We start from the raw sequence: 27,932 nt of genomic DNA, 5'->3' as shown, positions 1-27,932 counted from the left end.
CGAGAGCTTTCTCTAGTTTTCTTACAATACATCGCTTTAATCAAACTTAAAACCATTGCAGTCGTTAGATATTTCTGTTTGCAACGAATCTCAATATTTTTGGTCATGCTGAGGAATATATTTCCGATATTTGAAGAACATGACTGTTTTTACGAAATTAATTGCCTTCGGTCATACGTATTTACTTTGTGGTTACGACCGTTCTTGTGATTGGATAGCAGCCCCCCGTGCGAGCAAACACGACAAGTCATCCCGTTTTTGTTTGCGCTTGCAAACACTGATTGGTGGAAATTTACTTCCGTTTCAGAAAATCGCTAGAATGTTTACTTAACAATTAAACGCCACGAGAGCTTTCTGTAGTTTTCTTACAATACATCGCTTTAATCAAACTTAAAACCATTGGAGTCGTCAGATACTTCTGTTTGCAACGAACCTCAATATTTTTTGATCATGCTGAAGAATATCTTTCCGATATTTGAAGAACATGTTTTTACGAAATTAATTGCCTTCGGTCAAACGTATTTACTTTGTGGTTACGACCGTTCTTCTGATTGGATAGTAGCCCCCACTGTTTTCACATCGAAGCCAAAATAATACCGTATCGTTTCTGAGGAAACGAAACAAAAAGGAATAATTTCACCAGAACAACTGGTTTCTCCATACAAATGGATCATGGAAAGCCCGCATGTAAAAATTGACAGGGAAAAAGGAGAAAGGAAACAGACATTTTTGGTCATTTAGTGAACAAGCACAAGCTTTTATTGCGGGTCGGGAGGACAGATTGCGTGAACAGCCAGAATATTGCACAAAGTATGTCACGCAATACCAATTCCATTCTTGTCGTGGGCTGCCATCAGTTCTTTTGTGACCTGTCGCTGTTCTGCAAATTGGAATCAATCCACACTGCATCCATGGGTCGCCTAGCTGTATTTGCGGCGTTTTTTCTCGTCACCGTACTAGCATCGCATGTCCTTAAAACACTGTAAGTCAAGTGATACTATACATGTACATGTAAACGTGATGTAAATACGAAAAACATCGCGTTCTGAGTTGATGCACAAATGATAAATGTCGGACAATGATTCCCTTTCATTTTTCAGAATTTTGGCTGGGTTTTTCACTCATGTCGTCGATCACTCTCCCGGACCATGCAGAATAATAAAAGGTAAGTTACTTTAAAGTACGTTTCGATTCAAGAAATTTGGTTTTTCGTGTTTACAAGGACCTCAAGCAGGGTGGTAAAGGGTTTTGCGTGACGCGTGATTTAAGCAAAAAATAGAACGTGACATGTGAATACTGCTTAAGTCTCAACCTCGTTTCCAGGGTCTCTCTCTCTCCGCCCCCAAGTCTAGCCGTGATCCGTTAATTGCCAGTCTAAAGGCATGTAAAGGGTGCGTTTCTTTGGGAAAAATCCAAATCCGGATTCTTGATCCAAAAACGGATTTTGCGTTTCTTTAACTATATCCGAAAATGGATTAATCTTGGATCAATGATCTGAAGAATCCACACTTCGAGTGGATACATCAGATCATATCTGAATCCGGATTTTTAGGATTCACGATCCGTGCGTTTCTTTGGGAAAGGATTCGAAAAAAGTACCTTGGCCCAGCGGTCTTTGCTGTGAAAATACAGGTTCGCTCTTTGTAAACACTGCCATACGGAAAGTTTTAGGCGGTTATTTCGATCAAAATACAAAAATATTTCACGATGAAAGGAAACGGTAGCTTCAGATAGGTATGTAGTATCATTTTAAACGGGATACAGGTTTTCTAGAACAGCGACTGTGTGCCTACGGAAGTTGTATCCTTTTGAAATTGTCACGAGTGAAATTTGCACTGATCATTTCGCAATCATTCTTCGCTCTTAGATGCTTTCTCGGCACATTCTGCTTAACGCTAAAGAAGATCTACTTCGACGTGTGGTTTTTGTAAAAGATTTGGCAAGATTTCCGCACAGGACCCTACATTAATTATGCATACAATTTTCTGACTGATTCGTTCTTTTCATGATTGCTGTTTATGTATAGTGATGGTATGAAATAGTTGCATACATATAAATTAATGTAGGGTCCTGTGCGGAAATCTTTCCAAAGATTTTGTATGCTTAAATTATTTTAGCTAGCATACATTCGACGAAAAATAAATTTGTGCTGATATTTTATGTTCTGTGTGTAATGTGTTTACGGGGTTGTCATGGCAAAAAATCCGTTTTCGGATTCTTCGTTTCTTTGGGAGCAAAGTATCCGTGTGATCTGAGATCAATGATCCAATTTTGGATTTTCCCAAAGAAACGCACCCTAACATAACGCGTGATCTGCTTATTTTTAAGACTGTGATCCGTGATTCTGACAAAAATCATTCGTGAAAACCGAAAATGAAATTACCTACTTTACGGTAGTAAACCAAAATGGACAAACGTACGATTCATAAAGCCAAAGATTGACCATGAATGGAGGACACGTTCTCTCGGCTCGACCATCGGTTAGTAGTGAGGGTACCCTCTTACTATGGGTCGATTTATGGGTTTGTTAAATCAAAGAGTCTTGCTACTAGGCCACTGGAAGGTAAGTTCTTAAAACTCATCTTCATCAATAATCAGAGGCGATGGAGCATTTTGAAACGTGGGGGGCTCTTCGTGCACCAAGCCAAGTGCCACCCACCACCACGGAAGTCGCCGCAAATACAATCCTTACACCTTGATGACCTCTCCTAGTAGCGTTTTTGGGAGAGGAGTTTCGTTAAAAGACCTACACCATATTATTTCGCCAAGCACGATCCTGATGATACAATTTGTAAAAAGATCACGAGAATGAAACCAATTTTATGCTGCGCAAACTTACTTAGGGGGGGGGGGGTGCTCAGCCCCCCTGTCCCCCCTCCCCTTGTGCTTCTCCACCTATGATAATGTAGATGTGAATACCTGACTCGTGAAATGGTCTAAAAAATATACATGATTCGTGACTTGAAGGAAAATAGGCTTGTGATTTGTGATTGGAAATTGAAAAAGGTTTCAGTTATCAAATTCCATTACAGTATAGAGAAGGCGAGTAAAAATGAAACTATACATTTCTAAACTACTATATAGATCGGTGCCGTGCACACTGCACTTCAAGGGACGCAAGAGATTTAATGACATTTTTTAAGCAGCAACGCTTTATAAAGATACAATCATTGTAGTTAAACGCACCCTAAACCAAAGAAGCTGGACTGACACGTTTTGTTTAATGCAAAAAAGAACAAACATTACACGGCTGCTTCAAAATGAATTCTATGTTTTGGACCACAGTGACTGTTGGTTTTGACTTGTCACGTATTAGTGTCAGGCATGGTTCGAATTACCGAGAGTAAAATTATTCAGGAATAACTTTGAATTATATAGGAAATGCCCTGAAGGGAAACGAAAACTGCTTCGAGTTACCGATGGTTAAATTATACAGTAAATGTATGACGGAACTCCAGAGGAAATCGATAACTGAATTAGATAGATTAGATGTTAGATACATAGATACTTTATTACGTGAAAAAAATATGATCAAGATAAATTAAAATAAAAAATGTAAAATGCTAACTACTGAATTTTTTTATTAACTATGATATAAATATATAAAAAATAAAAATTCCTTAATTGACTGATACCACAATAAAAAAATTAAAAAATCCTACAATTTAAAACGAACCATGCGGATAACGTCCTTAGTTTCAGCTAAGGTGCGTTGTTCTCAGGTTAACTTTCTAACATCCCGTGTCCTGTTATTATCTTTCAGTGAATGGTTCCGAGGATCTCGCTCTCCTTCCTGATGGACTGGTTTTTGTATCATCTGTAAGTGTTTGTTTTATCATGAATGTAGTTTGTCTCAGTGGAAACCTTTATTTTAAACGTAATGGTCTAGTTTTGTTAGAATTATTCTATATTAATTAAAAAGGAGTTTTATCACGAGTTCGCGTGCACGAGGTTTTGAATTGTAGAAGTCGGGCTGAGTCTTTAGGAGTTTCAGGGAACAAGAGAACATGGCCATAAAATAATTGGAAATAAGGAAATAAAAGGAACACGGCAACAAAAGCTTGTTTCTGATATTTTAGGGAACAACTAGGGATCACAAAATTGGGAAAAACGTTTTTGGGAACAAGGAAACACAAGGGATTTTTGGGGGGTAGCAAGGGAACATGAACCTCCCTGTAAGCTCCTCTATAATTTCCTCTCCCTTCTGTCACGGGACCGGTTCCAAACGGATCCGGTCCGAAAATCGGGCCGGATAGGGCTTCTGTTTACACGGGATCCGGATCGTTCTGGAAACGGTCCAGAACGGATCCAAAACTGGGCCTGTTGTTTTGCAGGTCCAGTATTGGATCCGTTACGGACCGGTTCCATAACGGTCTCGTGTAAACACCTGGATCAGTTCCAAACGGTTCCATGTAAACAGAAGCCCTATCCGGCCCGATTTTAGGACCGGATCCGTTTGGAACCCGTCCCGTATAAACATAGCCTAAGCAAGGAGAAAGGTGTGCGAACGAGTAACAAATGATTTTTGTTTTACTTTTGACTGACTGAAAAAGTGTCGCAAGTTGTTTAAACCAATCACTAAGCGTAGCAGTGCAAAACCAAAGCAAACGCAAATGACATTCGACACTCAAGTGAAAACCGCTCTATTTATTTTATATTGAGAGTTTTTCTTAATGTTTATCAAACAGGGGGTTCGCTACAAAATTGGCATGTGGTACGACCCAGTGCTTGACACACGGGACAGTAAACTGATGACACTCGACTTGAACAAACCCAGCCAAGATCCAGTTGAATTAACACTGAAGAACTTCAATCGCACGGGATTCAACCCGCACGGGATCAGTGTGTATCGGGATCCATCCTCGGGTACGGTGTCCCTGTTTGTGGTGAATCACCGACCAGACGCTCAAGCCATTGAAATATTCGATTTCGAGCGAGACACGCATTCATTAATTCATCGCCGTTCCGTGGTTGACGAGTTAATTTGGAGTCCAAATGACCTGCACGCAGTGGGTAAGTACTTACTTGTGATACTCTTCTTACAATGAACGAACAACCCATTCATACACCCACATACCCACGGATCTCACCTATCCTGCTCATGCCTCGTGGCACATAGGGACCCACGGATCTACGCAGCCTAAACCACCCTCTCACCCACAGGCCCATTCAACCTACCCCCCCCCCCCCCCAATCCCGCATACTCATTATGCCACCCCTGCCCAGTTCCCATCCACCAACTTTCCATTCTAACCCTTGTCAGTCACCTACCAACACACAGACCCAAATCACCATCCAAACGTAATTTTACAAACCAATTAAAAGTACAAGAGGGTTTCCATGCGTGTCAAGTTTATTTTTTACCGTCTAAGTCATTACAATGCACAAATTACGGGCGTGATCATTTGGGAATACTCCTTTCAATACTTAGAAATTATTGGACCGGCAATGGGGTAATCTGATTGGTTGATGTTAGTTATTGGCCCTATGAATACCTTAGTTTTGGTATTGACAGACGCACTGGGCTATATACATGCACCCCTCGGATGGGCCTGGGTCCGCGACATTATCCTGTTGTAACAAAAAAAAAAACATTACATTACCTTTCAGTGATCCTAAAAATTCTTTCGTTTTTTGTGTGGACTTTAAAGTCTACACATTGTTGTCATGCAGTTTTTTCCGATTGGGGGGTCACTTTCCGTGATAACTCGGGTTAGTGCTTTCGGAAGTTTTCGACAGTGATCGGAGAATCCGAAGTTTCGGTGAGATGTCTGAGATGGGCAGCCAAGGCAGTAAACCCAGAAATTCGATCAGTATCGAGTAAGTCGCACTTTATTCTTGAGTCTAGAAGCCTTTTTTGACACATCTTTCGAAGAGCGTGTGGTGGCTGGAAAATATACATCAAGGAACAACTTCAAAGGCAGCGGTGGCGTAGATGAAAAGTGAAATAGCAATCGCGACGGCTAAAATCTGCATATCTAATGAGCTGAACAACTGCGGTGGTAGGTCACGTTTCTCTTTTTCACACTTTTGTCTCACTTTCCGCAGTGTTTGTTTTTCTGTGCGGCTTGAGCATTTTTGATTCGCATATTAAAACGAATCAAATGTCTGGTTATTTATTAATTTAGTAACTCATTGATTAATTCATAATGTCAACTTTTAATCAAATGAAAGTCCACACATGTTCGCATAGCGGACTCACTTTTACTGTTATTCTATTTTCTTGCAGGGCCTGCTAGTTTCTACGTCACAAATGACAATTACTTTCACTTTTACAGCTCCTTTCTGAACGTTGTCTCTAGATTTTTTCTGTACAACTGGCTCCATACTAACATCGTGTTTTACGACGGATTTAAAGCCATCGAAGCCATAAGAGGAGTTCATCCCAATGGTATTGCCATGGATAAAGACGAAAGGTTGGAGTTCGTCGGCTATGCAGTTATTTACAGGGTCCCAAAACCGGCCGAAAGCGTTCAGTTTGACTAGTCCAATAATACCCCAATTTGTATGTGCTGTATAGCGTACGTAGCATTACAGATTGTAACTTATAGCTTCAGGCAGGTTACTCTGATGCAACAGAGAAGAATTCACAAATAGTAGACGCTAAATTAACTAATCAGAACGGGCGCCTCCCGGGGGGGGGTACTCCCATATGTGGCCTATATAGGTATGTGTCGCCCGATAGGGTATGGTTTTTGAGGTTCTCGGTCCTTAAATAGGGTATCATTTTTGCTCCTTTTGGCAATGAGTTCCCGGTGTGATCCTTAGATAGGGTACCTAAATTCTATAAGTTAAAATAAACGCCCAGCTAAACCAAAAAAGGTATTTTAAAATTGAATTTACTGTTCAGTTATTAGTAAAGCGATTTGATAGAGATTTGTGTGTTGCCGTGCGCGGTAAGCCGTTATTTGGGTCGTCATGGAACGCTTCTCCTCCCCTTGAATAGGGTGTCATTTTTCGGTTTTGGGCCTTTAAAAGGGTATCAATTTTCGCTTTCTTTACCCTTAAATAGGGTCAGGGTTTAAGAACCTTGGCGGCACACCCCTATTCGAAATTTATGGGAGTACCCCCCCCCGGGGGGGGGGCGCCTTAGCTGTGCTATAAAGACTTTTAAAGGAGCTACGTCACGAGAGCTTTGCAAATTTTTGGTCTAAACTGTTCCGAAATTAGTTGTAGGCAACTTGACCAATAAAAAACCATTATCTTTGAACATCTAATGGAGGATACAGCCTTAATCTGAAGATTATAATCAAACTTCGGCCATAAATATAGATTTTTAATGACACGCAAAATCAGCTTTGAAAAGGTCAGCTCTAATTTTTCAAGTTGCAATCCATTTTCATCCTAAGTCATCCGCAGCCAAAACTGCTTGTAAACAGTTTCAGTGCTCTAATATAGCATATTTTTTAAAACATGGACCATTATGTTTAGGTTTCCTACGACACAAATATAAATTTTGGCTGTTCAAAAATCTGTTAAAATCCCTGACAGAGTTCCTTAAGGTCGTAAGTACGGAAGAGAGTTTGTGCCGGCGCGTCAGTGACTTCTGGTTTCCGTAGTGAGAAGTGGCCAGGAGTATTGCTGCTCAAGTACTTACCCACCGCGTGTAGGTCATTTGGACTCCAAATTAACTCGTCAACCACGGAACGGCGATGAATTAATGAATGTGTGTCTCGCCTTTGATATGGTGCTTGTCCATTGTAGGTTACTCCCCCCCCCCCCCCCCCCCCGCCACCACCACCACCTCAGAGCTCTGCCAGGTAGCCCTATCAGTTCGACCGTGCCCATTTATTCCTCTCACTGGAAAGAAGCACTTTGAGAGCAAAATGTCTTGGCCAATAACACAACACGGCTTGCTCTCGATCTAGACCACTTGATCCATAAACCAAAAGTCTACCTATAAGGTCATCGCGTCAACTGCATAATGAACTTTTAAATTTGCTACGAATTTTTCGAAAATGGCTTGCGCTAAGTTGCTTTTTATCCAGACGCTCGCACCTGGTAAGGTTAATATTTTATAGGTTATTATTTAGCATTTAATTAAACAGTTCAGTTCTACAGCCTGTTATTTACAGCACTTGGTTTTGAAATATAGACAATTTGTACTAAACGGAATAATATCCCAAGCACACGTAAACTCGCATTTCTGATTTTTCTTTTTGATTCCTTATAGGTTTGTTTTTGCGTCCGCTTTGCATGACCTTAGTGTCGCAGTTTACAGACGCCGTAAGGACAACACGTTAGAGGCATCACAGGTGAATTCATTTAGCAATTGTTGTTTAAACCTTAGTGTGCAATATTGTTGTTTTATTATCATGATTATTTTATTTTACCAGTCAGTTTTTTACTCAGTCCAGTCACGTCGCCTACTGGTTGGGGCGCGGTGCGCGTGGAGGTCTGGGACTGTTGCACTCGTGTTTCCAGTCGTCGCCTAACCATTAAGCGCCGCGCGAAAACTTACTGACTGAGTTTTTTCTTTCTTAAACAGATGATTAAAGTTGGTTCTATTGTTGACAACATTAATGTTGATCCTGTGACAGGAAATCTTTGGGTAGCGGGAATCACTAGAGCCTTGGATCACACCGCCCACTCGCAAAATCTTAATCATCCCAGTCCCTCTCAAGTCCTCTCGGTGCAGCTGGGAAAGTCGTTTACATCCGGGATAGCTTTCCCTGATTACAAGGTTCGCGAGGTGTACAAGAACGATGGGCGGGAACTGTCGGGTGCCACGTCTGCGATTGTTTATAAGGATCGTCTGCTTATTGGCTCTGTATTCAGCAACATGCTGTATTGTGAGGTGAAGTTCTACTGATCCACTGCGAAATTACTGCCAAACAAACAACGAGTTATGTAATACCTATAGTGACGTTGTTCATTCGTCCTCGTAAATGATTCAACTTGAAATAAATTCTTGTTGAAATGTCTCAACAAAGTTAGAAACAAATCTTTCGACCGTATCGCAATGTCTTTATCACCGAAGTGAGGTCCACGTTGTCACATGGTGACATGTTGTTTAGTCACTTTGCTGATGAAGACCATTTCCATTGTTGCAAAAAGTTAAAAGTTAATTTTCATTGTCGTAAAACGTATTTTAAGGTCTTAGAACCACTCCCGGATGAAAAAGTACATGTAATCTAGTTTGTTTTATTTTAGATAATTTTGCCGCTTAATTCCACGAAGCGGTAAGTTTCTGGTCAACTGACTCTTTTCCAAACTTCTTGGCTTGGTCGTTACGGTTTATAACATATTTTACGGCCAACGGTTAAACTTGTTTCAATTTTTACGCCTAACGGCTAAATTGTTGGTCATATTACGGCTAGCGGTTAACTCCATTGAGACCTGCAAGCAGTTTCCGTAAATGATCCTGGTGTTATAATTATTTGTAAGGGGGTTTTAATGTTCAGCAACAAGAAAAGATTGGCTCGATTTATACCAGAGACGGATGACGGGGTTGGGATTTTGAAATTTTCTTAAATAAAAAAGGAAATTCTCCAACCCCAGGACAAAATAATTGGTCAAAATTTCCACCCGGGAGCAAGAGAAGGTGGTCAAATGTCCTTCAAACCTTGTTGCACACAAGAGGAGTGTAATAATCAAACTAAGACTGAATCAATAAACATTTTTACATAACAGCTAAAAGTGGTTTACTTCTTTTTTTAGCATCTTTCCGGGTAAGAAAACTTGCTTTTTAGCCAATCCTTGGTTTTTCAGCTTATGCTGCACGATTGTTAACAAGAAAGTCCTACATCAAAAAAACACAAATCTTTCGCTATGTCTGACACAAACTCGTGGCAGAGCATCCTGTGAAATCATGCCAAGTAGGATCGGAAGAACATTTTTAATGAATGAGCGGGTTCTGTGCGAGTATTTCCTTCAAAATTAAATGCAACATAAAAACACTATGTGTTCTAAAGCTTCAAAGATAGATAACATGTATCACTCACCTTTCGTTCAGCCATTGCTCGAACACGTGAAGCTCATCCAAATGCCTTCTGGGTATTTTCCAAAATGGCAGAAACTCAAGATGGTGACCATGTCAAATTTCCCTCACTGTGTGAGTCACAAACGATAAAAATCCCTGCCCTTGGGACGCGGACATCACGTATGATCAAAATCCTCACCCTGGGAGCATCGCGTACGTTCAAAAACTCTACCCTGGGGACAGACATCGTGATAAAATTCCCGTGGTTGGGCCGACCCGATCGAGACCCGACCCCAACCCCCACCCACCCTCGAGCTTAACATTTGTAGGTGCATTAGAGAACAGAACCTATAAGCACTAGACAGAGAATTGTTTCGTCCGACGAAGTGTTGAAGGGAAAGCGAAACAGCTTCACTTGGCTGGACGTTGAAAGCGCCCAAGCAAACCTCGACAAGTATTAGAAGCAGACGAAATTCGAGAAACTCAGTTTTTTTCTCTGTTTAGTCAGTTTTTCGGCTTAAAAAACTTTTAAAACATTGAGAAACCTGTTGTTTGGGTTTTGACCTTGTTTTGACTGAGCACGCGATGATATTTGCCGAGTTTGAAAAAATAATTTTTGTATGAGTTTTGCACTTGTTGCTTTCTCGCAATTTTTTTCATGAATATCATTAATAAGTCATCACAAGTTTTTCTCGTACTTGCACTCAAAATCATCTAATTACCTATACAAAACCGCACATTTGCGAAGACAAGTAGTCTAAAGAAACATATTGAGGTAACAAAATAAACGGTCAACATCGGACCGACAATGCAGCCTTAAAACAAAACACCAAAACACAATAAAAATGCTGTCACGCATGCCGTTCAAGAGTTTATTTCCTTAACAAAATACACAATTTATGAAATCGTAAAAAGGATAACAGACATCAGTAAGACATTAGCGCGCGAATCAATAGGTCAGAACGGGTCGACTAATCACAAGATCTCACAAGTGAGTGCAACAAAATAAGGGCGCTTTCCATTAGTCAGAACTGGCCAGCCGGTCCAGTGGTTTTGAATGTGAAATGGACCTTTTGCACGAGATTTTCCACAGGGGACCCAAACGCTGTATTAGTTATTCATAATCTTAAAATAAAAAATGTTCTTATTTACCTGCGTTCCTGTGTCTTTTTTCATCGGTTTGGGGAGATTTGAATCAGAGCGAAGGCGGTTTACGTTGCGAGTCTAATCACAGGGCACAGAGGAGTCAAGTTTGTCCGCATTTCAAAATCTCTACCGTGCAAAACAACCTTCAAAGCGATCGTGTATTAAAGCGTACGTGATACATCCCCGTCATGCGATACTTGTTTACAGATCGTCTGGTGATATCGTATTCTGACTCTCTGTAACGCCCACAAACATTGCTGTCTGCGGATGTCGCATGAGGGTACGAATACGATATCATCAGACCAGACAAATCTGTAAACATTAAGTATCGCATGACGGCGTTGTAGCGCGTACGGCTTACACGATCGCTTTGAAAAGCTTTTGAAGGTCGTTTTGCACGGTAGAGATTTTGAATTGCGGACAAACTTGACTCCTCTGTGCCCTGTGGTCTAATCAAACGGTAATCAGTATGTCGCAATGCCAATACGACGCGCCTCAAGTTTCAGTTATTATTAACTCTAGTTACTAACACCATTTTAAAACTATTAACTCTCCTCGCGGGGAGTTTTGTGTTTCAATTTAACGGTCACGAGAAGAGAAGAGAGCTCTCTCTCTCCTTCTCTCTTCTCTCCCGCGAGGAGAGTTAATAGTTAATGGTGTTAGTAACTAGAGTTAATAATAACTGAAACTTGAGGCGCGTCGTATTGACATTGCTGAGTGATTACCGTTTAAGACTCGCAACGTAAACCGCCTTCGCTCTGATTCAAATCTCCCCAAACCGATGAAAAAGACACAGGAACGCAGGTAAATAAGAACATTTTTTATTTTAAGATTATGAATAACTAATACAGCGTTTGGGTCCCCTGTGGATTTTCCCACAAATCCACCACAACAATGTATATTATACCTGTCTTGACTGATTTGACAGGACGAATCTGACTAACAACGGAATTCCGTTCTCGAATATACCGGTCAGGCCGGCCAGTTCTGACAAATGGAAAGCGCCCTAAGCCGTCTCTTTTAGGTCACCCTCTTGTCTGTTCTGTCAGCACACACTGTGTGCCGACAGAACAGACAAGAGGGTGACCTAAAAGAGACGGCTCTTGATTATACAATGAGAAGCCAGGTGAAGTATTTTTACAAATACATTTTTAAATAATTTTTTTTTCTGCTTTAGTTTTCACCATTTTTCAATTCTTCGTCCTTTTTATGTGCATCTGTCCACAATGAACGTGACAAGAAATAGTCGGTCCTTGTGGAGCTCGCCTTCTACGCAGACATTTTTTTGGCTCGTCACGCAATCATTTTTGAAAGATAACGTGACAAGCCAATAGAACTTTTTTGTAGATCTAGAGGGCTAAATAGTCGGCCTCGCAAGACGTGTTCAAGAAACTGCGAAGCCTCACTGACGATGACAAGGGGATTGATTTTTAAATCTTAAAAATAGCTCAGGATGGACTCTCTTAGCCAATCTTTTCTTGTTACTGAACATTGAAACCATATAATACCAGGATCATTCACGGAAATTGCTTGTAGCTATACTAATGAGTGATTCAAGTACCTCACACAATTGGTTACAATACAGTATAGTTATTACATAAGTCGTTGTTTGTTTGGCAGTAAGTTTGCAGTGGATCAGTAGAACTGCACCTCACAATACAGCATGTTACTGAATGCAGAGCCAATAAGCAGGCGATCCTTATAAACAATCGCAGACGTGGCACCCGTTAGTTCCCGCCCATCGTTCTTGTGCACCTCGCGAACCTTGTAATCAGGGAAAGCTATGCCGGATGTAGACGGCTTTCCCAGCTGCACCGTGAGGACTTGAGAGGGACTAAGATGACTGAGATCTTGTGAGTGAGCGGTTATATCCAAGGCTCTAGGGATTCCTGCTATCCAAAGATTTCCCGTCACAGGGTCGGCATTGATGTTGTCAACTAAAGAACCAACTTTAATCACCTGTTTACACAAGAAAAAAACTTAGTTAGATCAGTTTGGTAAGCAAGTTACTATGCTTACTGAACGAGCCATCGTGAAGACCATGGTCTTCTGGGAGCTTCATGTGGCTCAAACGATGGAGCTGAACTAAACACACCTTAAGCTTGGGGAGAAAAATGGCTCTCTCTCCCTATGGTCTAAAGGTAAGCATAACGTAAGTACCTTCTTTCTAACGCAATCTAATGAACGAGAAAATGCGAGGAATTATTGTTAAACTAGAATTATACATCACGGCGTTGGATCCACCCTGAGCTAGCAACCTGGCTTTTCCCTGACAACCTCAACGCCATAAGTTAGTTTTGCGTCGCAACCCCACGATAGAGAAATTGGGGGGATTTTACACGAGAAGCTCCTCCCGGAGGGCCAGACTTTTACCCTTTTATTTACTATTTTAACAGAAAATTAAGGTTGTACGCTTTCATGTACCTTTGATAGAATATGGTCCCCCTTTCACGTGACTACAAAAGGGATACTAAAACTTTTTTCTTTAAACTTTTCAGTTTTACAAACCCCTCAAAATACTTCGGTGGCGTTACATGTGATGTTTTCAGAGGCTTTTTTAAATACCTATAACTGGTTTCCGTTCTCCGATTTATATGCCTACACTGATTGAAAAAGGTACCACTTTCGGGAGGCCGGAATGTTTTGTTTAGTCCAGTTTAGCGAGTACACCCACCCACCCCGGGAGGCAGGACTGACAGATTAATAAACTGTTAAGAACAGTATTGCACACTGATATAAGGTTAGGTAAGGTAAGGAAAAACTTTTTTTATGCAAGGTGGCCCATTCAGCACAGTGGCTGGTCTCCGGAGGGGCCCTGCTAAATACAATTTCTAAAAATATAAAATATCTAATTGTTTAAAATAGTTATAAAAATAGAGTTAAAAGCTTATGTTTAGTAATTGAAATAGTTATATAAAAAGATTTTAAAAACTAAAACGAATTACGAATTAAATATCGTAAATAAGGGCTATGAATAAAGTGGGCTTTGACAAGATTTTTAAAAGAGGAGAGTGATACAGCTTGTTGGATTTTTAAAGGTAGTGAATTAAAAAGGGCTGTGCCAGAAAATCTAAAAGTACGCTTGCCAAGGCTAAGCTTGGGTTTAGGTAGATGGAGGTCAGCCTTCCTTCGAGTGTTGTAGCCATGTACATTGTAGTTCCTAATGAAATAGTTACTTAAAGGTTTAGACTTAACAACCTGTGACACCTCTAACGTGTTGTCCTTAACACGTCTGAAGACTGAGACACCAAGACCAAGACCATTGGACGCAAAAACAAACCTGTGAGGCAGCAAAACGAGAAATCAGGAATGTGAGTAACCTGAAATAGACTTACGTTGTATTCACACTTGGTGCTTGGGCACAATGCCCGAGCACGATTCTCGCTGGGCACTAATGTGAACATATTATTTTTTCAAGTGCCCACGCCATAGTTCGGGTACGGTACAAAGTCGCGGACCTTGTACTCGGGCACTTAATGGTACTTTGGTACTTTGGTTTTCTTTGTGTGAACACGACGCTATTTTCTGCTGGCGCTCAGGTACCAGTGCTCGTGCACTTAGTATGAACACGGCCTAACACGCTTATTACTAGCTACCGACGCGACGGCATAAACTTTCTTCCGTTTGCACGTCGACCTTCATCATCGTCAATTCTCGTCGCGCCAGTAGGCGCATAAGGCCGTCACGTTTTCTGTCCAACACTGCCTGTTCTGTGCCACTGCTTTGGCTACCTCCCAGCACGTCGACCTTGGTAACTCTTTATCTTATAGCTTCAGAGTTTTAGCTAAAGGCAGAATTAAACTACATACGACATCCAACTGGTCACAAATTTGGTTATCGCTATATAATCGAGGAACTCCAACCTTTCGTCTTTATCCATGGTAATACCATTAGGATGAACTCTTCCTGTCGCTTCAATGGCCTTAGATCCGTCATAAAACACAATGTTTGTATAGAGCCAGTTGTGCAGAATAAAAAGGTAAAGAAAGTTCAGAAAGGTGCTGTCAAAGTGAAAGTATTTGTCGTTTGTGACGTAGAAACTGTTAGGACCTGCGAGGAAAAGAAAACAATAATAATAATAATTTGGATCACTAAAAAGTGATATCATGTATTTTTACAAAATATGGAGTCCAGCCGGGGGAGAGGGGGGGGGGGGGGGGGGGGATTGCCTGAACATAGTCCAGTAGGTCTATCAATATTAAATCAAGATATATTGGTAGTTTTGGTCATAAATTAATAAATTAGAAACTATCAAATTTTATTAAGAATTCAACTATTGAGCCATTGCGCGCAGCCACGATATTCCAAGTGGAAGAATAAGTTTAGTTCTAAATACATAATTGACAATTCAATTTTACGACAAAGCTAAACAAATTCACTGCTACCCGATTTTCGTTCGGCCTTCCCTTGATGCAATGCGTTCTAGTCAAAACCGCCAAGGGAGCGACTGGGAACGAGTCTGCGTCAAAATTGTTAAATGAACTGATATGTTCATATATGGGAGGATGGTGGACGGGTTAGCCTGGGTGAAGCTGTGGTAAAGTAGATGGTTGAGTAGGTCGGTCAGTTGAAGTCAAAGGAGTATCAAAAATGCATTGTTAGGCCAAGTAAAAGAAAAAAATGTTTCTTGTCCAAATTTTTGTAAAAAAGAGTGTGAACGGGTGCTTTTTTTTGTTATTTGTTATTTCCTCCATCTTCAAGTTTTCCAGAAGCGAACTTGCAAAATCAATCCTGACCTATCCAGTACGGACCTAGTGCGCCGAGGCCTTAAAAATTTTGCTCTGATTTCGTATCAAAACGCAGACAAAAGCCATATCTTACAAAATTTTATCTGTACTTAATTGAGGAGTAACGCCTGTTGGTTTTGTTGCTCCAACTTTCCCAATAACAATTATTAAAAAAAAAAGAGAAGCGGCCCCCAAAAATGAGGCGGGCGGGGACATGAAACATATTTTTTTTTACTTTGCCTTACTTACCTACTGCGTGTAAGTCATTTGGACTCCAAATCAACTCGTCGACCACGGAGCGGCGATGAATTAATGAATGAGTGTCTCGCTCGAAGTCGAATATTTCAATGGCTTGAGCGTCTGGTCGGTGATTCACCACAAACAGCGACACCGTACCCGAGGATGGATCCCGATAAACACTGATCCCGTGCGGGTTGAATCCCGTGCGATTAAAGTTCTTCAGTGATAATTCAACTGGATCTTGACTGGGCTTGTTCAAGTCGAATGTCATCACTTTACTGTCTCGTGTGTCAAGCACTGGGTCGTACCACATGCCAATCTTGTAGCGAAGCCCCTGTTTGATAACCAAAAGGGAAACCCCACAGTAAATAGAGAGGTTTTCATTTGGATGTCGTGACGAAAGTAAGTCGCATTTGCTTTGGCTTTGCATCATTAGGCTTAGTGATTGTGTGAAAAAGCTCGTACCACTTTCTCAGCCAATCAGAAGTAAAACCAAATCCAGTCGTGACTCGTTCGTGCATATTTTCCCGCGCTACGTGCCGGCTACGTGTATCTACTTTGAGTTTTGATTGTTTGGTTCAGTGAATTGTTTGCGTCCTTTGTGACGATACGAGAGCTGAGTTTGAAAAAGTCTGCCCGACGATTTTAATTTGTGATCCAAATTTATAACAACTCTACTAAACTCAGTACACCAGTTTAATGATTTTCAGCAAAACTAGACTATTACGCTTACGCATAGCTCTAGGTTTCTACTGATGCAAACTACCTTCATTATTTTTCTTTATGGAATGAAACACTTACCGACGACACAAAAACCAGTCCACCAGGAAGGAGAGCGAAATCCTCGGAACCATTCACTGAAAGATAGTAACAAGACACGGGATGTTAGAAATTCAGTTGTTATTTGGTAAGAAATGAAAAATGAAGACTGTAGACTTAAATTGGTTATAAGCTTATGACGGTAAGCTTAAACAGCGACACGTGACATTTTTAAATGTAGACAATCAACACGCACCCCCACCCCCCCCCCCCCCCACCCCCCACTTTCCCGATCGTGTATGCAGATGTAAGCAATCAACTGTGACCAAGCCCAATCCCTTGAGGTTCTGATGAAGGACACGTAAAGCCAGATTTTGAATTAAAACGTACTGTCTAATTGATACTAATACCGGTAACTAACTTACCTTTTATTATTTTGCATGGTCCGGGAGCGTGATCCACGACATGAGTGAAAAACCCGACCAAAATTCTGAAAAATGAAAGGAATCAAAATCTAACAATACGCATCCGGTTAGTCGCAGCATCATTATTACAACTCAGAACGCGTTTTTTGTATTTATAACAGCACTTGACTTACAGCGTTTTAAGGACATGCGATGCCAGTACGGTGACGAGAAAAAACGCCGCAAATACAGCTAGTCGACCCATGAGTACAATGTGGATTGATTCCAATCTGCAGAATAGCAATATGCCGGGAACAAAAGAGCTTATGGGTGGGATTGCGGAAAAACAACTCATGCTGGTTTGCATCTCATTAATTAACAACAGAATTACGCACACGGCAAGAATTTATGGAATTGTTATTTCAACAACAACACAACAATCTTTTATTTCGTGCCCAGAAGAGTTTCACAATAGGAAAATTTATGACAAGTTTTGTACAAATCGGCCTTGCTTTGTTCCGGAAAGTGCTGTACTTTTTGGAAGTGTAAATTTTACGTACTTTATTCTTACTAATTTTCGCGCGTACTTAATTTCGCGAAATTTCGCGAGTATTAATTTTCGCGATTGCAAGAAAACATAAGGCAAAAATGTATTAAATTTCGCGATTTTCTCAGTGTTTTATGGAGCAGTCGTCAAAGACTAAGAAACTACTGGATATATACAAATATCTGGCTCAATGTAACTAAAAGGAGCCTGCAAACGAAAACTTTGGTGACTGTACTAAAGACGTTTTGGCCAAGATACAAGCTGAAGAAAACAGTAATCAGAGGAACGGTGCCGGCTAGTTGAAACAAGACGGAAAAGTCTTTTTTAAGGTTGAGAGTTGCAGTTCCAAACATTTAAACTTTTTATGGTTTCGATAATAATATGGTATTAATTTTCGCGTGTTTAAATTTCGCGCAATACATTTTTCGCGCGTATTAAATTTCGCAATTACTTTGAAATTTCGGCGAAAATCGCGAAAATTAGTACTCACGAAAATGAGTAAGAATAAGGTATGCTTAAGGGATACTTACGTTGTGTTCTTGGTCTGGGAAAGACAATTTATCCTCACAGATACTGTCCTGAAGATAGCCCTGCGATTTACCAGCATACCCGTTCAAGGGAGGGATTTACAGCTCCAGCTGACTGGGATACGGGATACGGGATATGGGATACGGGGATATGGGATATGGTATACGGGATTCGGGATACGGGATATGGGATACTTTGGCTCGATACGGAATTTACCTTGGATCTGGACAATGGCGAAATTATATCAGAGTACGGAAAATGAATACTGCAGACCCTGGCAAGGTTTACTGACTGACTTCTAAACTCCGAACAGGCCAATTTTTTTAAGAGCAAAAAGACAATAGGTGCGCGGAGAAATTCTCAGTGGCTCTCCAAGTCGCAGATCTGGGGGGGGGGGGGGGTGGGGGCTACACAAAAACGTTTTATACGGAAGGTTTCTTTCGGGCCCAAGGCGCAGACCCTTAACCCTTACCCATTTATAGACCATTGCCGAAAGTAAAGGTAACCTTTTTATGTGCCTTCGATGGAAATTAAGCCTTGTTGACTGATAACGGTTTTCAGTATTTTCCAGACCTTTTTATTTCATGGGTCTGTACTACAACTCTTTGTCAACTGCTATAAGAGTAATACTATGAAAACAAATGCCCAATCATTGGTCAACAAGTTGTGACCATTTCCTTGACATTAGTGGTTACCATAGCAACATTATAACCTGTTAAACCACTTACGACTTTAGCTTTCGGTGGTACCGCCGGTCCCCCCCCCATTTTTTGATAACTACCAGCACATCATGATACGACTTTAATTTTGGCAATTCAGGTACACGATAAATAAGCTGCCTTAAATGGCTCGCAACTTTCAGCATACCGTTAATCTACAAGTAGCCCAACCCCCTCCCCTCCTCTCTTTCTCTCTCTCTGGGTTGGGCAAGTCTGTGGACACGCAAACGCAAGCGAACTGATTCTTTTCATCCGCGCGTTGCGTCTCTGCGTGCGAGGTGATTTTTACGTGGGACAAATCGGTGACAAGGCGCTGCATAGACCCCAATATGGCAAGCCGACTGTAGCAATATTCAATATTTTTATATTTATTCAATTTATCATATTTATGATTTTCATATTCATTCAATTTAATATTTATTTAATATTTTATATTCACTCAATTCAGTATTTATATTTATGTAATATTCTTTCATATTAATACAATTCAATCCTCGTATATGTATGCAAACACTTTTCACTCATTTAATTTAATATGTCTATATTTATTAAATCTGTTTATATTCAGAGCATGGCCAAAGCATGAAAATGCGGCTAGGCAGACCAGGGTGGCTTTTTCCAAACAAATTTCTCAAAGTTGAATGAGTCACAAATCTGCGGGCTTTTAATCAAAAACATTAAGACTTCTAATTGTAGCATATTATTCCATTATTTTCAAGTGTCAGCATCAGCGTTTTTAGAAACTCGACCAAACAAGACAAATGGATGACAACCATTTTTGCATTACGTCTATGGGGCTCACGCTTTCGCAGACACAAAAACAACAACATTTACGATGCTTTCGTGCATGCCGTTCAAACGTTTATTTCTTTGACAAATAACACGATTTCCACAACTATAAAAAGGAGAACAGTCAAAATCTTAACACACATCTCAATAGCTCACAATGCGTCGAAGCGAATCGACGAGCCATGTTTTTACTGTTTGCAACTTAAAGTTTACGTGTGGTCACCACACCTGAACTTAAAACTTGAACTTGGAACTTGGAACGTGAACTTGGAATTCCTTTGAAAATCATGCATTGCGCGCGCAACCTACAGATAATTCACTTATCTGCTAGCAGAATAGTGAATAGTCTGTAGGTTGCGCTGATTTCCAGAATTAACTGTAGGCTCTTGAAGACAGATATTGACTACAACTGGGTATAAGATCATTCACGGAGGTGCTTAAAGCTATAGCAATATGTGATTCAAGTACTCACACAACTTACAACAGTACAGTATAACGTTTACATATCTTGTTTGTCAGCGGATCAGTAGAACTTCACCTCACAATACAGCATGTTACTGTATAAAGAGCCAATAAGCAGACGATCCTTATAAACAATCGCAGACGTGGCACCCGTCAGTTCCCGCCCATCGTTCATGTACACTTCGCGAACCTTGTAATCAGGGAAAGCTATCCCGGATGTGGACGGCTGTCCCAGCTGCACCGAGAGGACTTGCGAGGGACTAAGATGACTGACATTTTGTGAGTGAGCTGTTATATCCAGGGGTCTCGGGATTCCCGCTACCCAGAGATTTCCCGTCACAGGATCAACGTTGATGTTGTCAACAAAAGAACCAACTTTGATCATCTGTTTAAACAAGAAAGGAAACTTGGTAAGATTTAGAAAGGAAGTAAATATGCTTGCTGAGCGAGCCATCGATCGTGAAAAGCATGTTCTACTAGAAATTTCTCCAGCTAAACTAATCACACTTTCAGCTTGAGAAAAAAATAGATCTCTCCTAAAAAATGTTTTACACGGGAGCTTCTCCAGAGGGCAAAAACTGTACCATGTCAAGAACTTTTTTGACAGAAATGGTTATATACCCTTTCATAAACCTTCGATAGAAAATCGTATCCTTTCCAAATACCTACCGAAGGGATACGACCACTTGTTTCTTTTAATTTTTAAGTTGATAAACCCCTTACACTTCGGTGCGTCTGTGTAAGTTATTTTCAAAGGCCCTTTTAAATACCTAAATGCCATTTCCCTCTACTCTTTTATACTGCTACAGACTGAAAAAGGTACCCCTTTTGGGCGACCAGAACCTCCCGTTTAGTCCACTTCAGCGAGGACCCCCACCCACCCCGGAGACGGGAGACAGGATATATATTGTTACTAGAACGGTCGGCAAAAACAGTATATATTGAACAACCTGTGACGCTTCTAACGTGTTGTCCTTAAGACGTCTGTAGACTGCGACACCAAGGTTAAGACCAGCGGATGCAAAAACAAACCTGTGAGGAATCAGACAAAACGAGCAGTAAGGAATGTGAATTCGCCTGTGCCTGAAATCAGTCGAGGGAACAAGTGCCAGTTAATGGCGACATCACTTCTCCGAGAAGTGACTGAGCCCGCGGTTTTCGTCACGGAAGCTGCTTAACAACATGACGTATTTTTACGCGCGAAATACGCGCGACGGCTTTCGGAGAACTCGTGAGCGCTCGCGCTAGTTTTTGATTGGATGAAGTAATTCGGGAATTTTTCGAGTGCTTCAACGAAGATTGGCCAAAACTGGCACTTACTCCCCCGACAGAAATAACACTCCGTTAACAAGGTACAGATTGCCTATCGTAAAACTAGTGCATGTGATGACAGGCTGAAAATTGAACTGACTCTTCAAAGGAACTGTGTCACGGATTTAACCAGATATTTGAGCCGCCAATATTATATTTGTGTCGCAGGAAACCTAACAATAACAGTCCATTTTTACAAAAATATGTTATATTAGAGCACTATAACTGTTAACGAGCATCTTTGGTTGCAGATGGCTCGGATGGAAACGTATTGCAACTTGAAAAAGTTAGGCTAACGTTTTCAAGTTGTTTCCGCGCGTCTTCGAAATATGGATATTTATAGCCGTAGCTTGATTTCTATCCGCAAATTCAGGTTATATATTCCTTTAAATGTTTATAGAAAATGTTTATTTAGGGTTCAGTTGCCTAACACTAATTTCAGAATAGTTTAGACCAAAATCCCTTTAACCGACAAATAACCTAAGTTATTAAACTTACCAAGTGAGAGAGTCTGAATAAATAGCAACGGAATTAAATTAACATAGCAAAACTAAAAGTTATTAAAGTTATTAAAAAAAGCTATTATTAAACGTTCATTGTGACGCGGTGACATTACTGTTAGCCTTTCGGTCTCTAGTTCGAGACTTGGCTGTGTTATGTCTGACATTTTGCTCTCACATTGCTTATAAACATCGAAAAATATAAATAGGCAGCGTTGGCAATCTGACAAAACCCTGGAATGTGGGGGGGGGGGGGGGGGGAACTGAGAAATACAAGCACGCCTATTACTATGGAAACCGGATGCTACTGCCAAAAACTCTTTTCCATTTGCACGACCTTGAAAATGCGTACTCTATCCTGTAACTTCCGAGTTCGAGCTAAAAGTAGCCTAACTGTATACAACATCCAACTGGGCTAGAATTAGACAGGTCCAATTTAAGGTAAAAAGCTAAAGCAACTTTATTTATACACGGTTTGTGTTTAAAGATAGAAGCTTGTGGGGCCGTGTATATGAAACAAATATAATATATTAAATAAACATAACATGATTAAAAATCCCAACTGGCAGGAGACAGACCAGTTGGCTATTTACAAGCATGACCGAGGATTTGAACTCGGGACGACCGAGAACAAATCCAGATAGTGGTCAGAACGGAACTTGAACCGGGGACCTCCAGATTTCAAGTCCGGCGCTCTAACCACTCGGCCACGCTGCCTCCACATCGTGTCTTTGACTACATAACCGAGGAAAAATGACTACATAATCGAGGAACTCCAACCTTTCGTCTTTATCCATGGTAATACCATTGGTATCAATCCCCCCTATCGCTTCAATGGCCTTAAATCCGTCATAAAACACAATGTTGTCCTGGTGCCATTGATGTAGAAAAAAACTGTGGAGAACCCTCAGAAGGGTGCTGTCATAATGGAAGTAATTGTCGTTTGTGACGTAGAAACTATCAGGACCTGCGAGAAAGAGAAAAAAGAAAACCATTGAAAGTGACATTATGCATTTTTTGCAATACATCGAGAACCAGGGTTAAGCCAGGGGGGTGAGGGGGGGGGGGTGCGTGAACATAGCCCAGTGGGTCTATCAATAAAAAAAGGTACAGGTATTGGTAGTTTTATCAGTGCCGCAAATGCAGTTTGTTGGCATGAAAAAAAAAAACATTAGAGAACTTCAGATTTAAGTAGAGTTCTACTAATGCACATTTTTAAATCTGATTGGCTGAGTAATAGATTTTCAATAAAGTCCTTCGTCTTATTTTTGGTAAGTCTAGCTGAGCCATCGCGCGCGTACATGATACTTTAAAACAATTATCGTGCGAAATCGCGAGGAACATCACCTGATACTAAGTAGCCGACAAGGCCGTTGGCCGAGTCAGCTAAAATCAAGCGATATTCCGCAAGATTGAGCAGGATGATTTTGTTATTATTCAACAATTTGTCAACGAAACACGTTTTACAGGCAGGAAAACTTTGGTTATGCAGTGCTATGCAAGACTTTAAGAGCGTGCTTACACAGCTGAAAGTTTGAAATAACAAATCAGTCCCAGCAAAATTTCACGAGCGATTGGTCCGATGTGAGTTTTTTTTTTTTTTTTTTTTTTTTTTTTTTAATAATCTTTATTGACACAGCATTACATACATTCTGAACATTTACATTTTCTGTAATTAGCTAAAGCAATGTAAAGGTCCGATGTGAGTTAGTATGTGACTGACGTGGGTTGAGAATGGAAAGCTAGTGGATGGGAACTAGGCAAGGGTGGCATGGTGGGTATGCGGGATGGGAGTAGGGTTTGTGGGAAGGTTGGGTGGGAAGGTGGTTGAATGGGTCGGTCGTTCGCATTAAAAGGAGTATCAAAAATACATTGTTACTTACCCACTGCGTGTAGGTTATTTGGACTCCAAATCAACTCGTCGACCACGGAGCGGCGATGAATTAATGAATGCGTGTCTCGCTCGAAGTCGAATATTTCAATGGCTTGAGCGTCTGGTCGGTGATTCACCACAAACAGCGACACCGTACCCGAGGATGGATCCCGATACACACTGATCCCGTGCGGGTTGAATCCCGTGCGATTAAAGTTCTTCAGTGTTAATTCAACTGGATCTTGACTGGGTTTGTTCATGTCGAATGTCATCAGTTTACTGTCTCGTGTATCAAGCACTGGGTCGTACGACATGCCAAGTTTGTAGCGAAGCCCCTGTTTGATAAGCAGAAAGAAAAACTCACAATTAAAAGAGCAGTTTTCACTTGAGTGCCGAAAGTAATTCGCGCTTGCTTTGGTTTTGCACTACTATACTACGCTTAGTGATTGGTTTAAAAAACTCGCGCCACTTTCTCAGCCGATCAGAAGTAAAACCAAATCCACTCGTGACTCGTTCGCTCGTTTTCCCGCCCTTCGTGCCGACTACATGTATTTGCTTCGAGTTTTCATTGATTCACTGGATTGTTTGCGCCCTTTGCGATTGGGCAGAGTGGATACTTTGATTTTGGTTTTACGACACTCAATTAAAAACTGCTCTAAATCTCAATATAATATTGCAGTAAATATAGCATTGTTGGAGACTCTGAATTTGTCGTGTTTGGCCAAGAGTCTATAAGGTCCTTAGTCGGCACCGTTGCAAGAACTCTAATTAACCTTGTCGACCACCAGTTTGTGGTGTAATAATAAATTACTAATAATTAATAACCATAAATTACAGGAGAACTAACAAGGCTTTTGTTGCATTTTGTACTCAAAACCCTTAACGGTGCTTAAATTGTGACTTAACCTTCGTTCACACACACAAAATGCGCCTAGAGGACCAAAACGAAGGGGGGTCCATGTTCCCTTGCTCCCCCCCAAAAAATCCCATGTGTTCCCTTGTTCCCCAAAAAGGTTCCCGTGTGTTCGGCAGCGAAAAGCGCAAACGTTGAGTGTACGGAGTTCGCGTGCTATTGAAAGGTGCAGCGAATAATGAAAAACACTCACAGACGACACAAAAACCAGTCCATCAGGAAGGAGAGTGAGATCCTCGGAACCATTCACTGAAAGATAGTAACAGGACACAGGATTAATTTTTTTAGAAAGTTTAATTCAGTTATCATTCGGTCAGATGCAGACTGTATACTAAGATTAGTTTTTAGCTTACAACGGTTAGTTTCCAGAAATAGAGTCAGTTTTAGGGTTTGGGCTTGAGTTAATTTCTAGGTTTAAGGTTAATTTTTGGCTGGGGCTATCAAAACAAACGCCCTGGGCTAACCTCGCATTTAGGTTGGCTTATTTTTGGGGAGGGCTTAAATACGTTGTGGGGGGGGGGGGGGATATACGGGGAGGGGAGGGCATGTTTTCGGATGGAAATTTGCGTGACTGAATTTTTGGGTGCATAAAAGCATGCCACGGGGTAAACCCCTAAAACTGAACGATCTGAATCTCAAAAGAAGTCCTACAGTTGCTGTTAGCAATCTCTGAAATAACTGGATAAAAGTTCGCATTTATAGCGGTTATTATTAGCCTTAGTCCACGTTTTATACCTCAGTTCGTGTTTGTTACCCAGTCCGTAGTCCGCAGTCCGTAGTCCGTAGTCCGCAGTCCGCAGTCCGCAGTCCGCAGTTCGCAGTTCGCAGTCCATGTTTTGTTCTGACCGATGTTTTAATTAATACAACTAGTAATAACGATACGTTAAGTAGTGCGACCATGTGTATTTTGTATAGAATTATCTTTTAAAAATGTTGTAAAATAAAAGAAACTACAGGAATGTGAATTCTAGAAATGAGTTATGTTTTATGTGAATTATTGTTTTTCAATCCGGTCAGTGTAAAATACAGACTGCAGACCAGGGGAAAAATACAGACCGAGGGTAAAGTAACGAAATATGAGTCACAAAGCCATTTTTCCCTGCCGGCTAGCTGCTCCAAATTTCAAAGAAATGTACGCCAGACAACGCTTCGCATGAGTTATCATGAAAATGAAGTGGTGATAAATGTCATACAAAATAGATAATTTGATCAAAAGCTATCAAATTAACTTTTTGATTCGTTTAAAAACCCGATTTAACTCATTTAACTGGACGGTTTAAGGATAATTTAGAAAAATAATTCTCTTTTATACCATGCCGACACAGCAAGGTCACGTTCAGCGATCAAATTACTCCACCGCAACAGCTGGCGCAGATTAAACGCTTCCGCAGTAAAGTTATAAATAATGGCTTTGCTTCGCTAACCGTCGTAATAAAACTCTATTTAAAAAAATAAAAGGTACAACACTTTTATGTTTATAGAGAGCGGTTAACTTGCTTGCTTGCGTTGCGAACTGCAGACGATCGAGGATTTCGTGACACGTCCGGCTGCAACACAAGGAGCGATGAAACAAATGACATGAGTTTCAATGAGTTCGTGTGCGTAAAAAAATGATTTCCGAAAGGGCACAGCTGAAAGGGCTGTTAACCGTTCAGTTTCATCCAGTTTACTGGTGACGAAGACTTGAAGTCTCACAAGGTCAAGTCCGTATTAAAAGTAAAAAATTGAACACATTTTGCGTCGGCATATGCATATAAACATTTTAAAACCGCCAGTCCATTCACGTGTTCGCTCATGCGAAACGTAATCTGACATACATTTCTTCGAACTTTGGAGTCGGCGGAAGGCTTTGTGACTCGTATTTCGTTACTTTACCCTCTGTCTGCATTTTTCTTCCGGTCTGCAGTCTTCATTTTACCCTCAATCTGCATTTTAGTCTTCGTTTTACACTGACCGCTCAGAAAACTCATGGGCGATGTGAAAACATGTTGACATCGTGAAAACACGGGCACGTACGAACACGCCACATAAGGAATATGGAATTATTGAACGCATGTTTCGCTGCACAAAATATGGATTAATTTAATTAAAATCATATGAGCAGGAACATTTGTTCACGTGCTAAATGCCAAATATAGCTCGAGAACAATACAAGCGCCCGCGAATTTTAGGAGTATATAACGCAATCGCTAGTCAGCGTCAAAGCAATCTTTCCTCACCAACATTAGAGTTGCTCCAGCGAACTGCGCTGGTGCTTGTTCGCTGGTCGCAAAAATTCGATAACGCAAGATTGATTAGGCGTTTGATTACCATAACGGGTAGATGTATTATATTTATCTAACACGAAGTTTTTTTTAGTTTTTCATTTCCTGTCTGCGAAAATTTTAGTGATTGTGCAGAAACAAAAACAGTTGTCACTGAAAGCCTTCAATTAAACAAAAGCCATCCGTGTTCTATGTGCATGCAACTGTGCATGCAAGCAATCAACTGTGACAAAAGCCCAGTAGCTTATGGTCCTTGAGAACACGCAAAGCCAGATTCCTAGAATCGAAACGTACTAATATAATAACTAACTTACCTTTTATTATTCTGCATGGTCCGGGTGCGTGATCCACGACATGAGTGAAAAACCCGACCAAAATTCTGAATAATGAAAGGAAATCATTGTCTGACATTTATGCATCAGTTGAGTCGCTGCATAATTAATTCAACTCAGAACACGGGGTTTTTACGTATTTACAGCAACACCTGACTTACAGCGTTTTAAGGACATGCGATGCTAGTACGGTGACGAGAAAAAACGCTGCAAATACAGCTAGTCGACCCATGGATGCAGTGTGGATTGATTCCAATCTACAGAACAGCGACAGAAGCTAAGGAAGAGCTGATGGCCGCCCACGACAAAGAAATGGTATTGCATGACATACTTTGTACAAAACCGCTGTCCTTTCTGGCTCGTCACGCAACCTTTCTCCCCAACGATTGCGTGACGAACAAAATAACCTCTGCGTCCGAGGCTAGTCTCACTAGTTCCGTTCCGTACCGTTTTTTTGGATTTTAAATCAAAAGAAAAACTGCTCACAGTCGATTTT

General features: G+C 40.8%; 3 protein-coding genes across 3 annotated transcripts; 1 reads left to right on the top strand and 2 right to left on the bottom strand.

Annotated features, from left to right (window-relative positions):
- The first annotated feature begins 854 nt into the window (after nt 1–854).
- Nucleotides 855–9,625, top strand: LOC144656544 (serum paraoxonase/arylesterase 1-like). The gene is made up of 7 exons (XM_078516768.1): nt 855–982; nt 1,101–1,165; nt 3,764–3,819; nt 4,689–5,013; nt 6,230–6,416; nt 8,174–8,255; nt 8,489–9,625. The coding sequence occupies exons 1-7, from the start codon at nt 912–914 to the stop codon at nt 8,810–8,812; spliced, it is 1,110 nt and encodes a 369-aa protein (XP_078372894.1). The 5' UTR covers nt 855–911; the 3' UTR covers nt 8,813–9,625.
- Nucleotides 9,626–11,521: 1,896 nt separating this feature from the next.
- On the bottom strand, nt 11,522–18,230 carry LOC144658688 (serum paraoxonase/arylesterase 1-like). Its single transcript, XM_078519158.1, has 8 exons — nt 17,393–18,230; nt 17,220–17,284; nt 16,837–16,892; nt 16,045–16,369; nt 14,932–15,118; nt 14,267–14,348; nt 11,817–13,027; nt 11,522–11,694 (listed from the first exon to the last, which is right to left on the bottom strand). Exons 1-7 carry the CDS (start codon nt 17,563–17,565, stop codon nt 12,704–12,706), a joined length of 1,212 nt encoding a protein of 403 aa, XP_078375284.1. The 5' UTR covers nt 17,566–18,230; the 3' UTR covers nt 11,522–11,694; nt 11,817–12,703.
- A 1,591-nt stretch (nt 18,231–19,821) lies between these two features.
- On the bottom strand, nt 19,822–27,763 carry LOC144656799 (serum paraoxonase/arylesterase 1-like). Its single transcript, XM_078517041.1, has 7 exons — nt 27,598–27,763; nt 27,419–27,483; nt 25,034–25,089; nt 23,938–24,262; nt 22,835–23,021; nt 21,194–21,275; nt 19,822–20,628 (listed from the first exon to the last, which is right to left on the bottom strand). Exons 1-7 carry the CDS (start codon nt 27,666–27,668, stop codon nt 20,305–20,307), a joined length of 1,110 nt encoding a protein of 369 aa, XP_078373167.1. The 5' UTR covers nt 27,669–27,763; the 3' UTR covers nt 19,822–20,304.
- Between the last annotated feature and the right edge of the window lie 169 nt (nt 27,764–27,932).

The sequence above is a fragment of the Oculina patagonica genome, chromosome 6, assembly GCF_052425735.1.
Source record: "Oculina patagonica isolate OP01 chromosome 6, crgOcupat, whole genome shotgun sequence".
Classification (NCBI taxonomy): Eukaryota; Metazoa; Cnidaria; class Anthozoa; order Scleractinia; family Oculinidae; genus Oculina; species Oculina patagonica.
This window is presented reverse-complemented; position numbering and strand designations above follow the sequence as displayed.

Coding starts and splice junctions, on each gene's coding strand:
- LOC144656544 (XM_078516768.1), top strand. CDS start 912: ATGGGTCGCCTAGCTGTATTTGCGGCGTTTTTTCTCGTCACCGTACTA. Junction 983..1,100: donor TCGCATGTCCTTAAAACACT/GTAAGTCAAGTG, acceptor TTCATTTTTCAG/AATTTTGGCTGGGTTTTTCA. Junction 6,417..8,173: donor GCCATGGATAAAGACGAAAG/GTTGGAGTTCGT, acceptor GATTCCTTATAG/GTTTGTTTTTGCGTCCGCTT.
- LOC144658688 (XM_078519158.1), bottom strand. CDS start 17,565: ATGCAAACCAGCATGAGTTGTTTTTCCGCAATCCCACCCATAAGCTCT. Junction 16,893..17,219: donor ACCATGCAAAATAATAAAAG/GTAAGTTAGTTA, acceptor ACTATCTTTCAG/TGAATGGTTCCGAGGATTTC. Junction 16,370..16,836: donor GACTGGTTTTTGTGTCGTCG/GTAAGTGTTTCA, acceptor GTTATCAAACAG/GGGCTTCGCTACAAGATTGG.
- LOC144656799 (XM_078517041.1), bottom strand. CDS start 27,668: ATGGGTCGACTAGCTGTATTTGCAGCGTTTTTTCTCGTCACCGTACTA. Junction 27,484..27,597: donor TCGCATGTCCTTAAAACGCT/GTAAGTCAGGTG, acceptor TTCATTATTCAG/AATTTTGGTCGGGTTTTTCA. Junction 23,022..23,937: donor AAATAACCTACACGCAGTGG/GTAAGTAACAAT, acceptor TCTTTCTCGCAG/GTCCTGATAGTTTCTACGTC.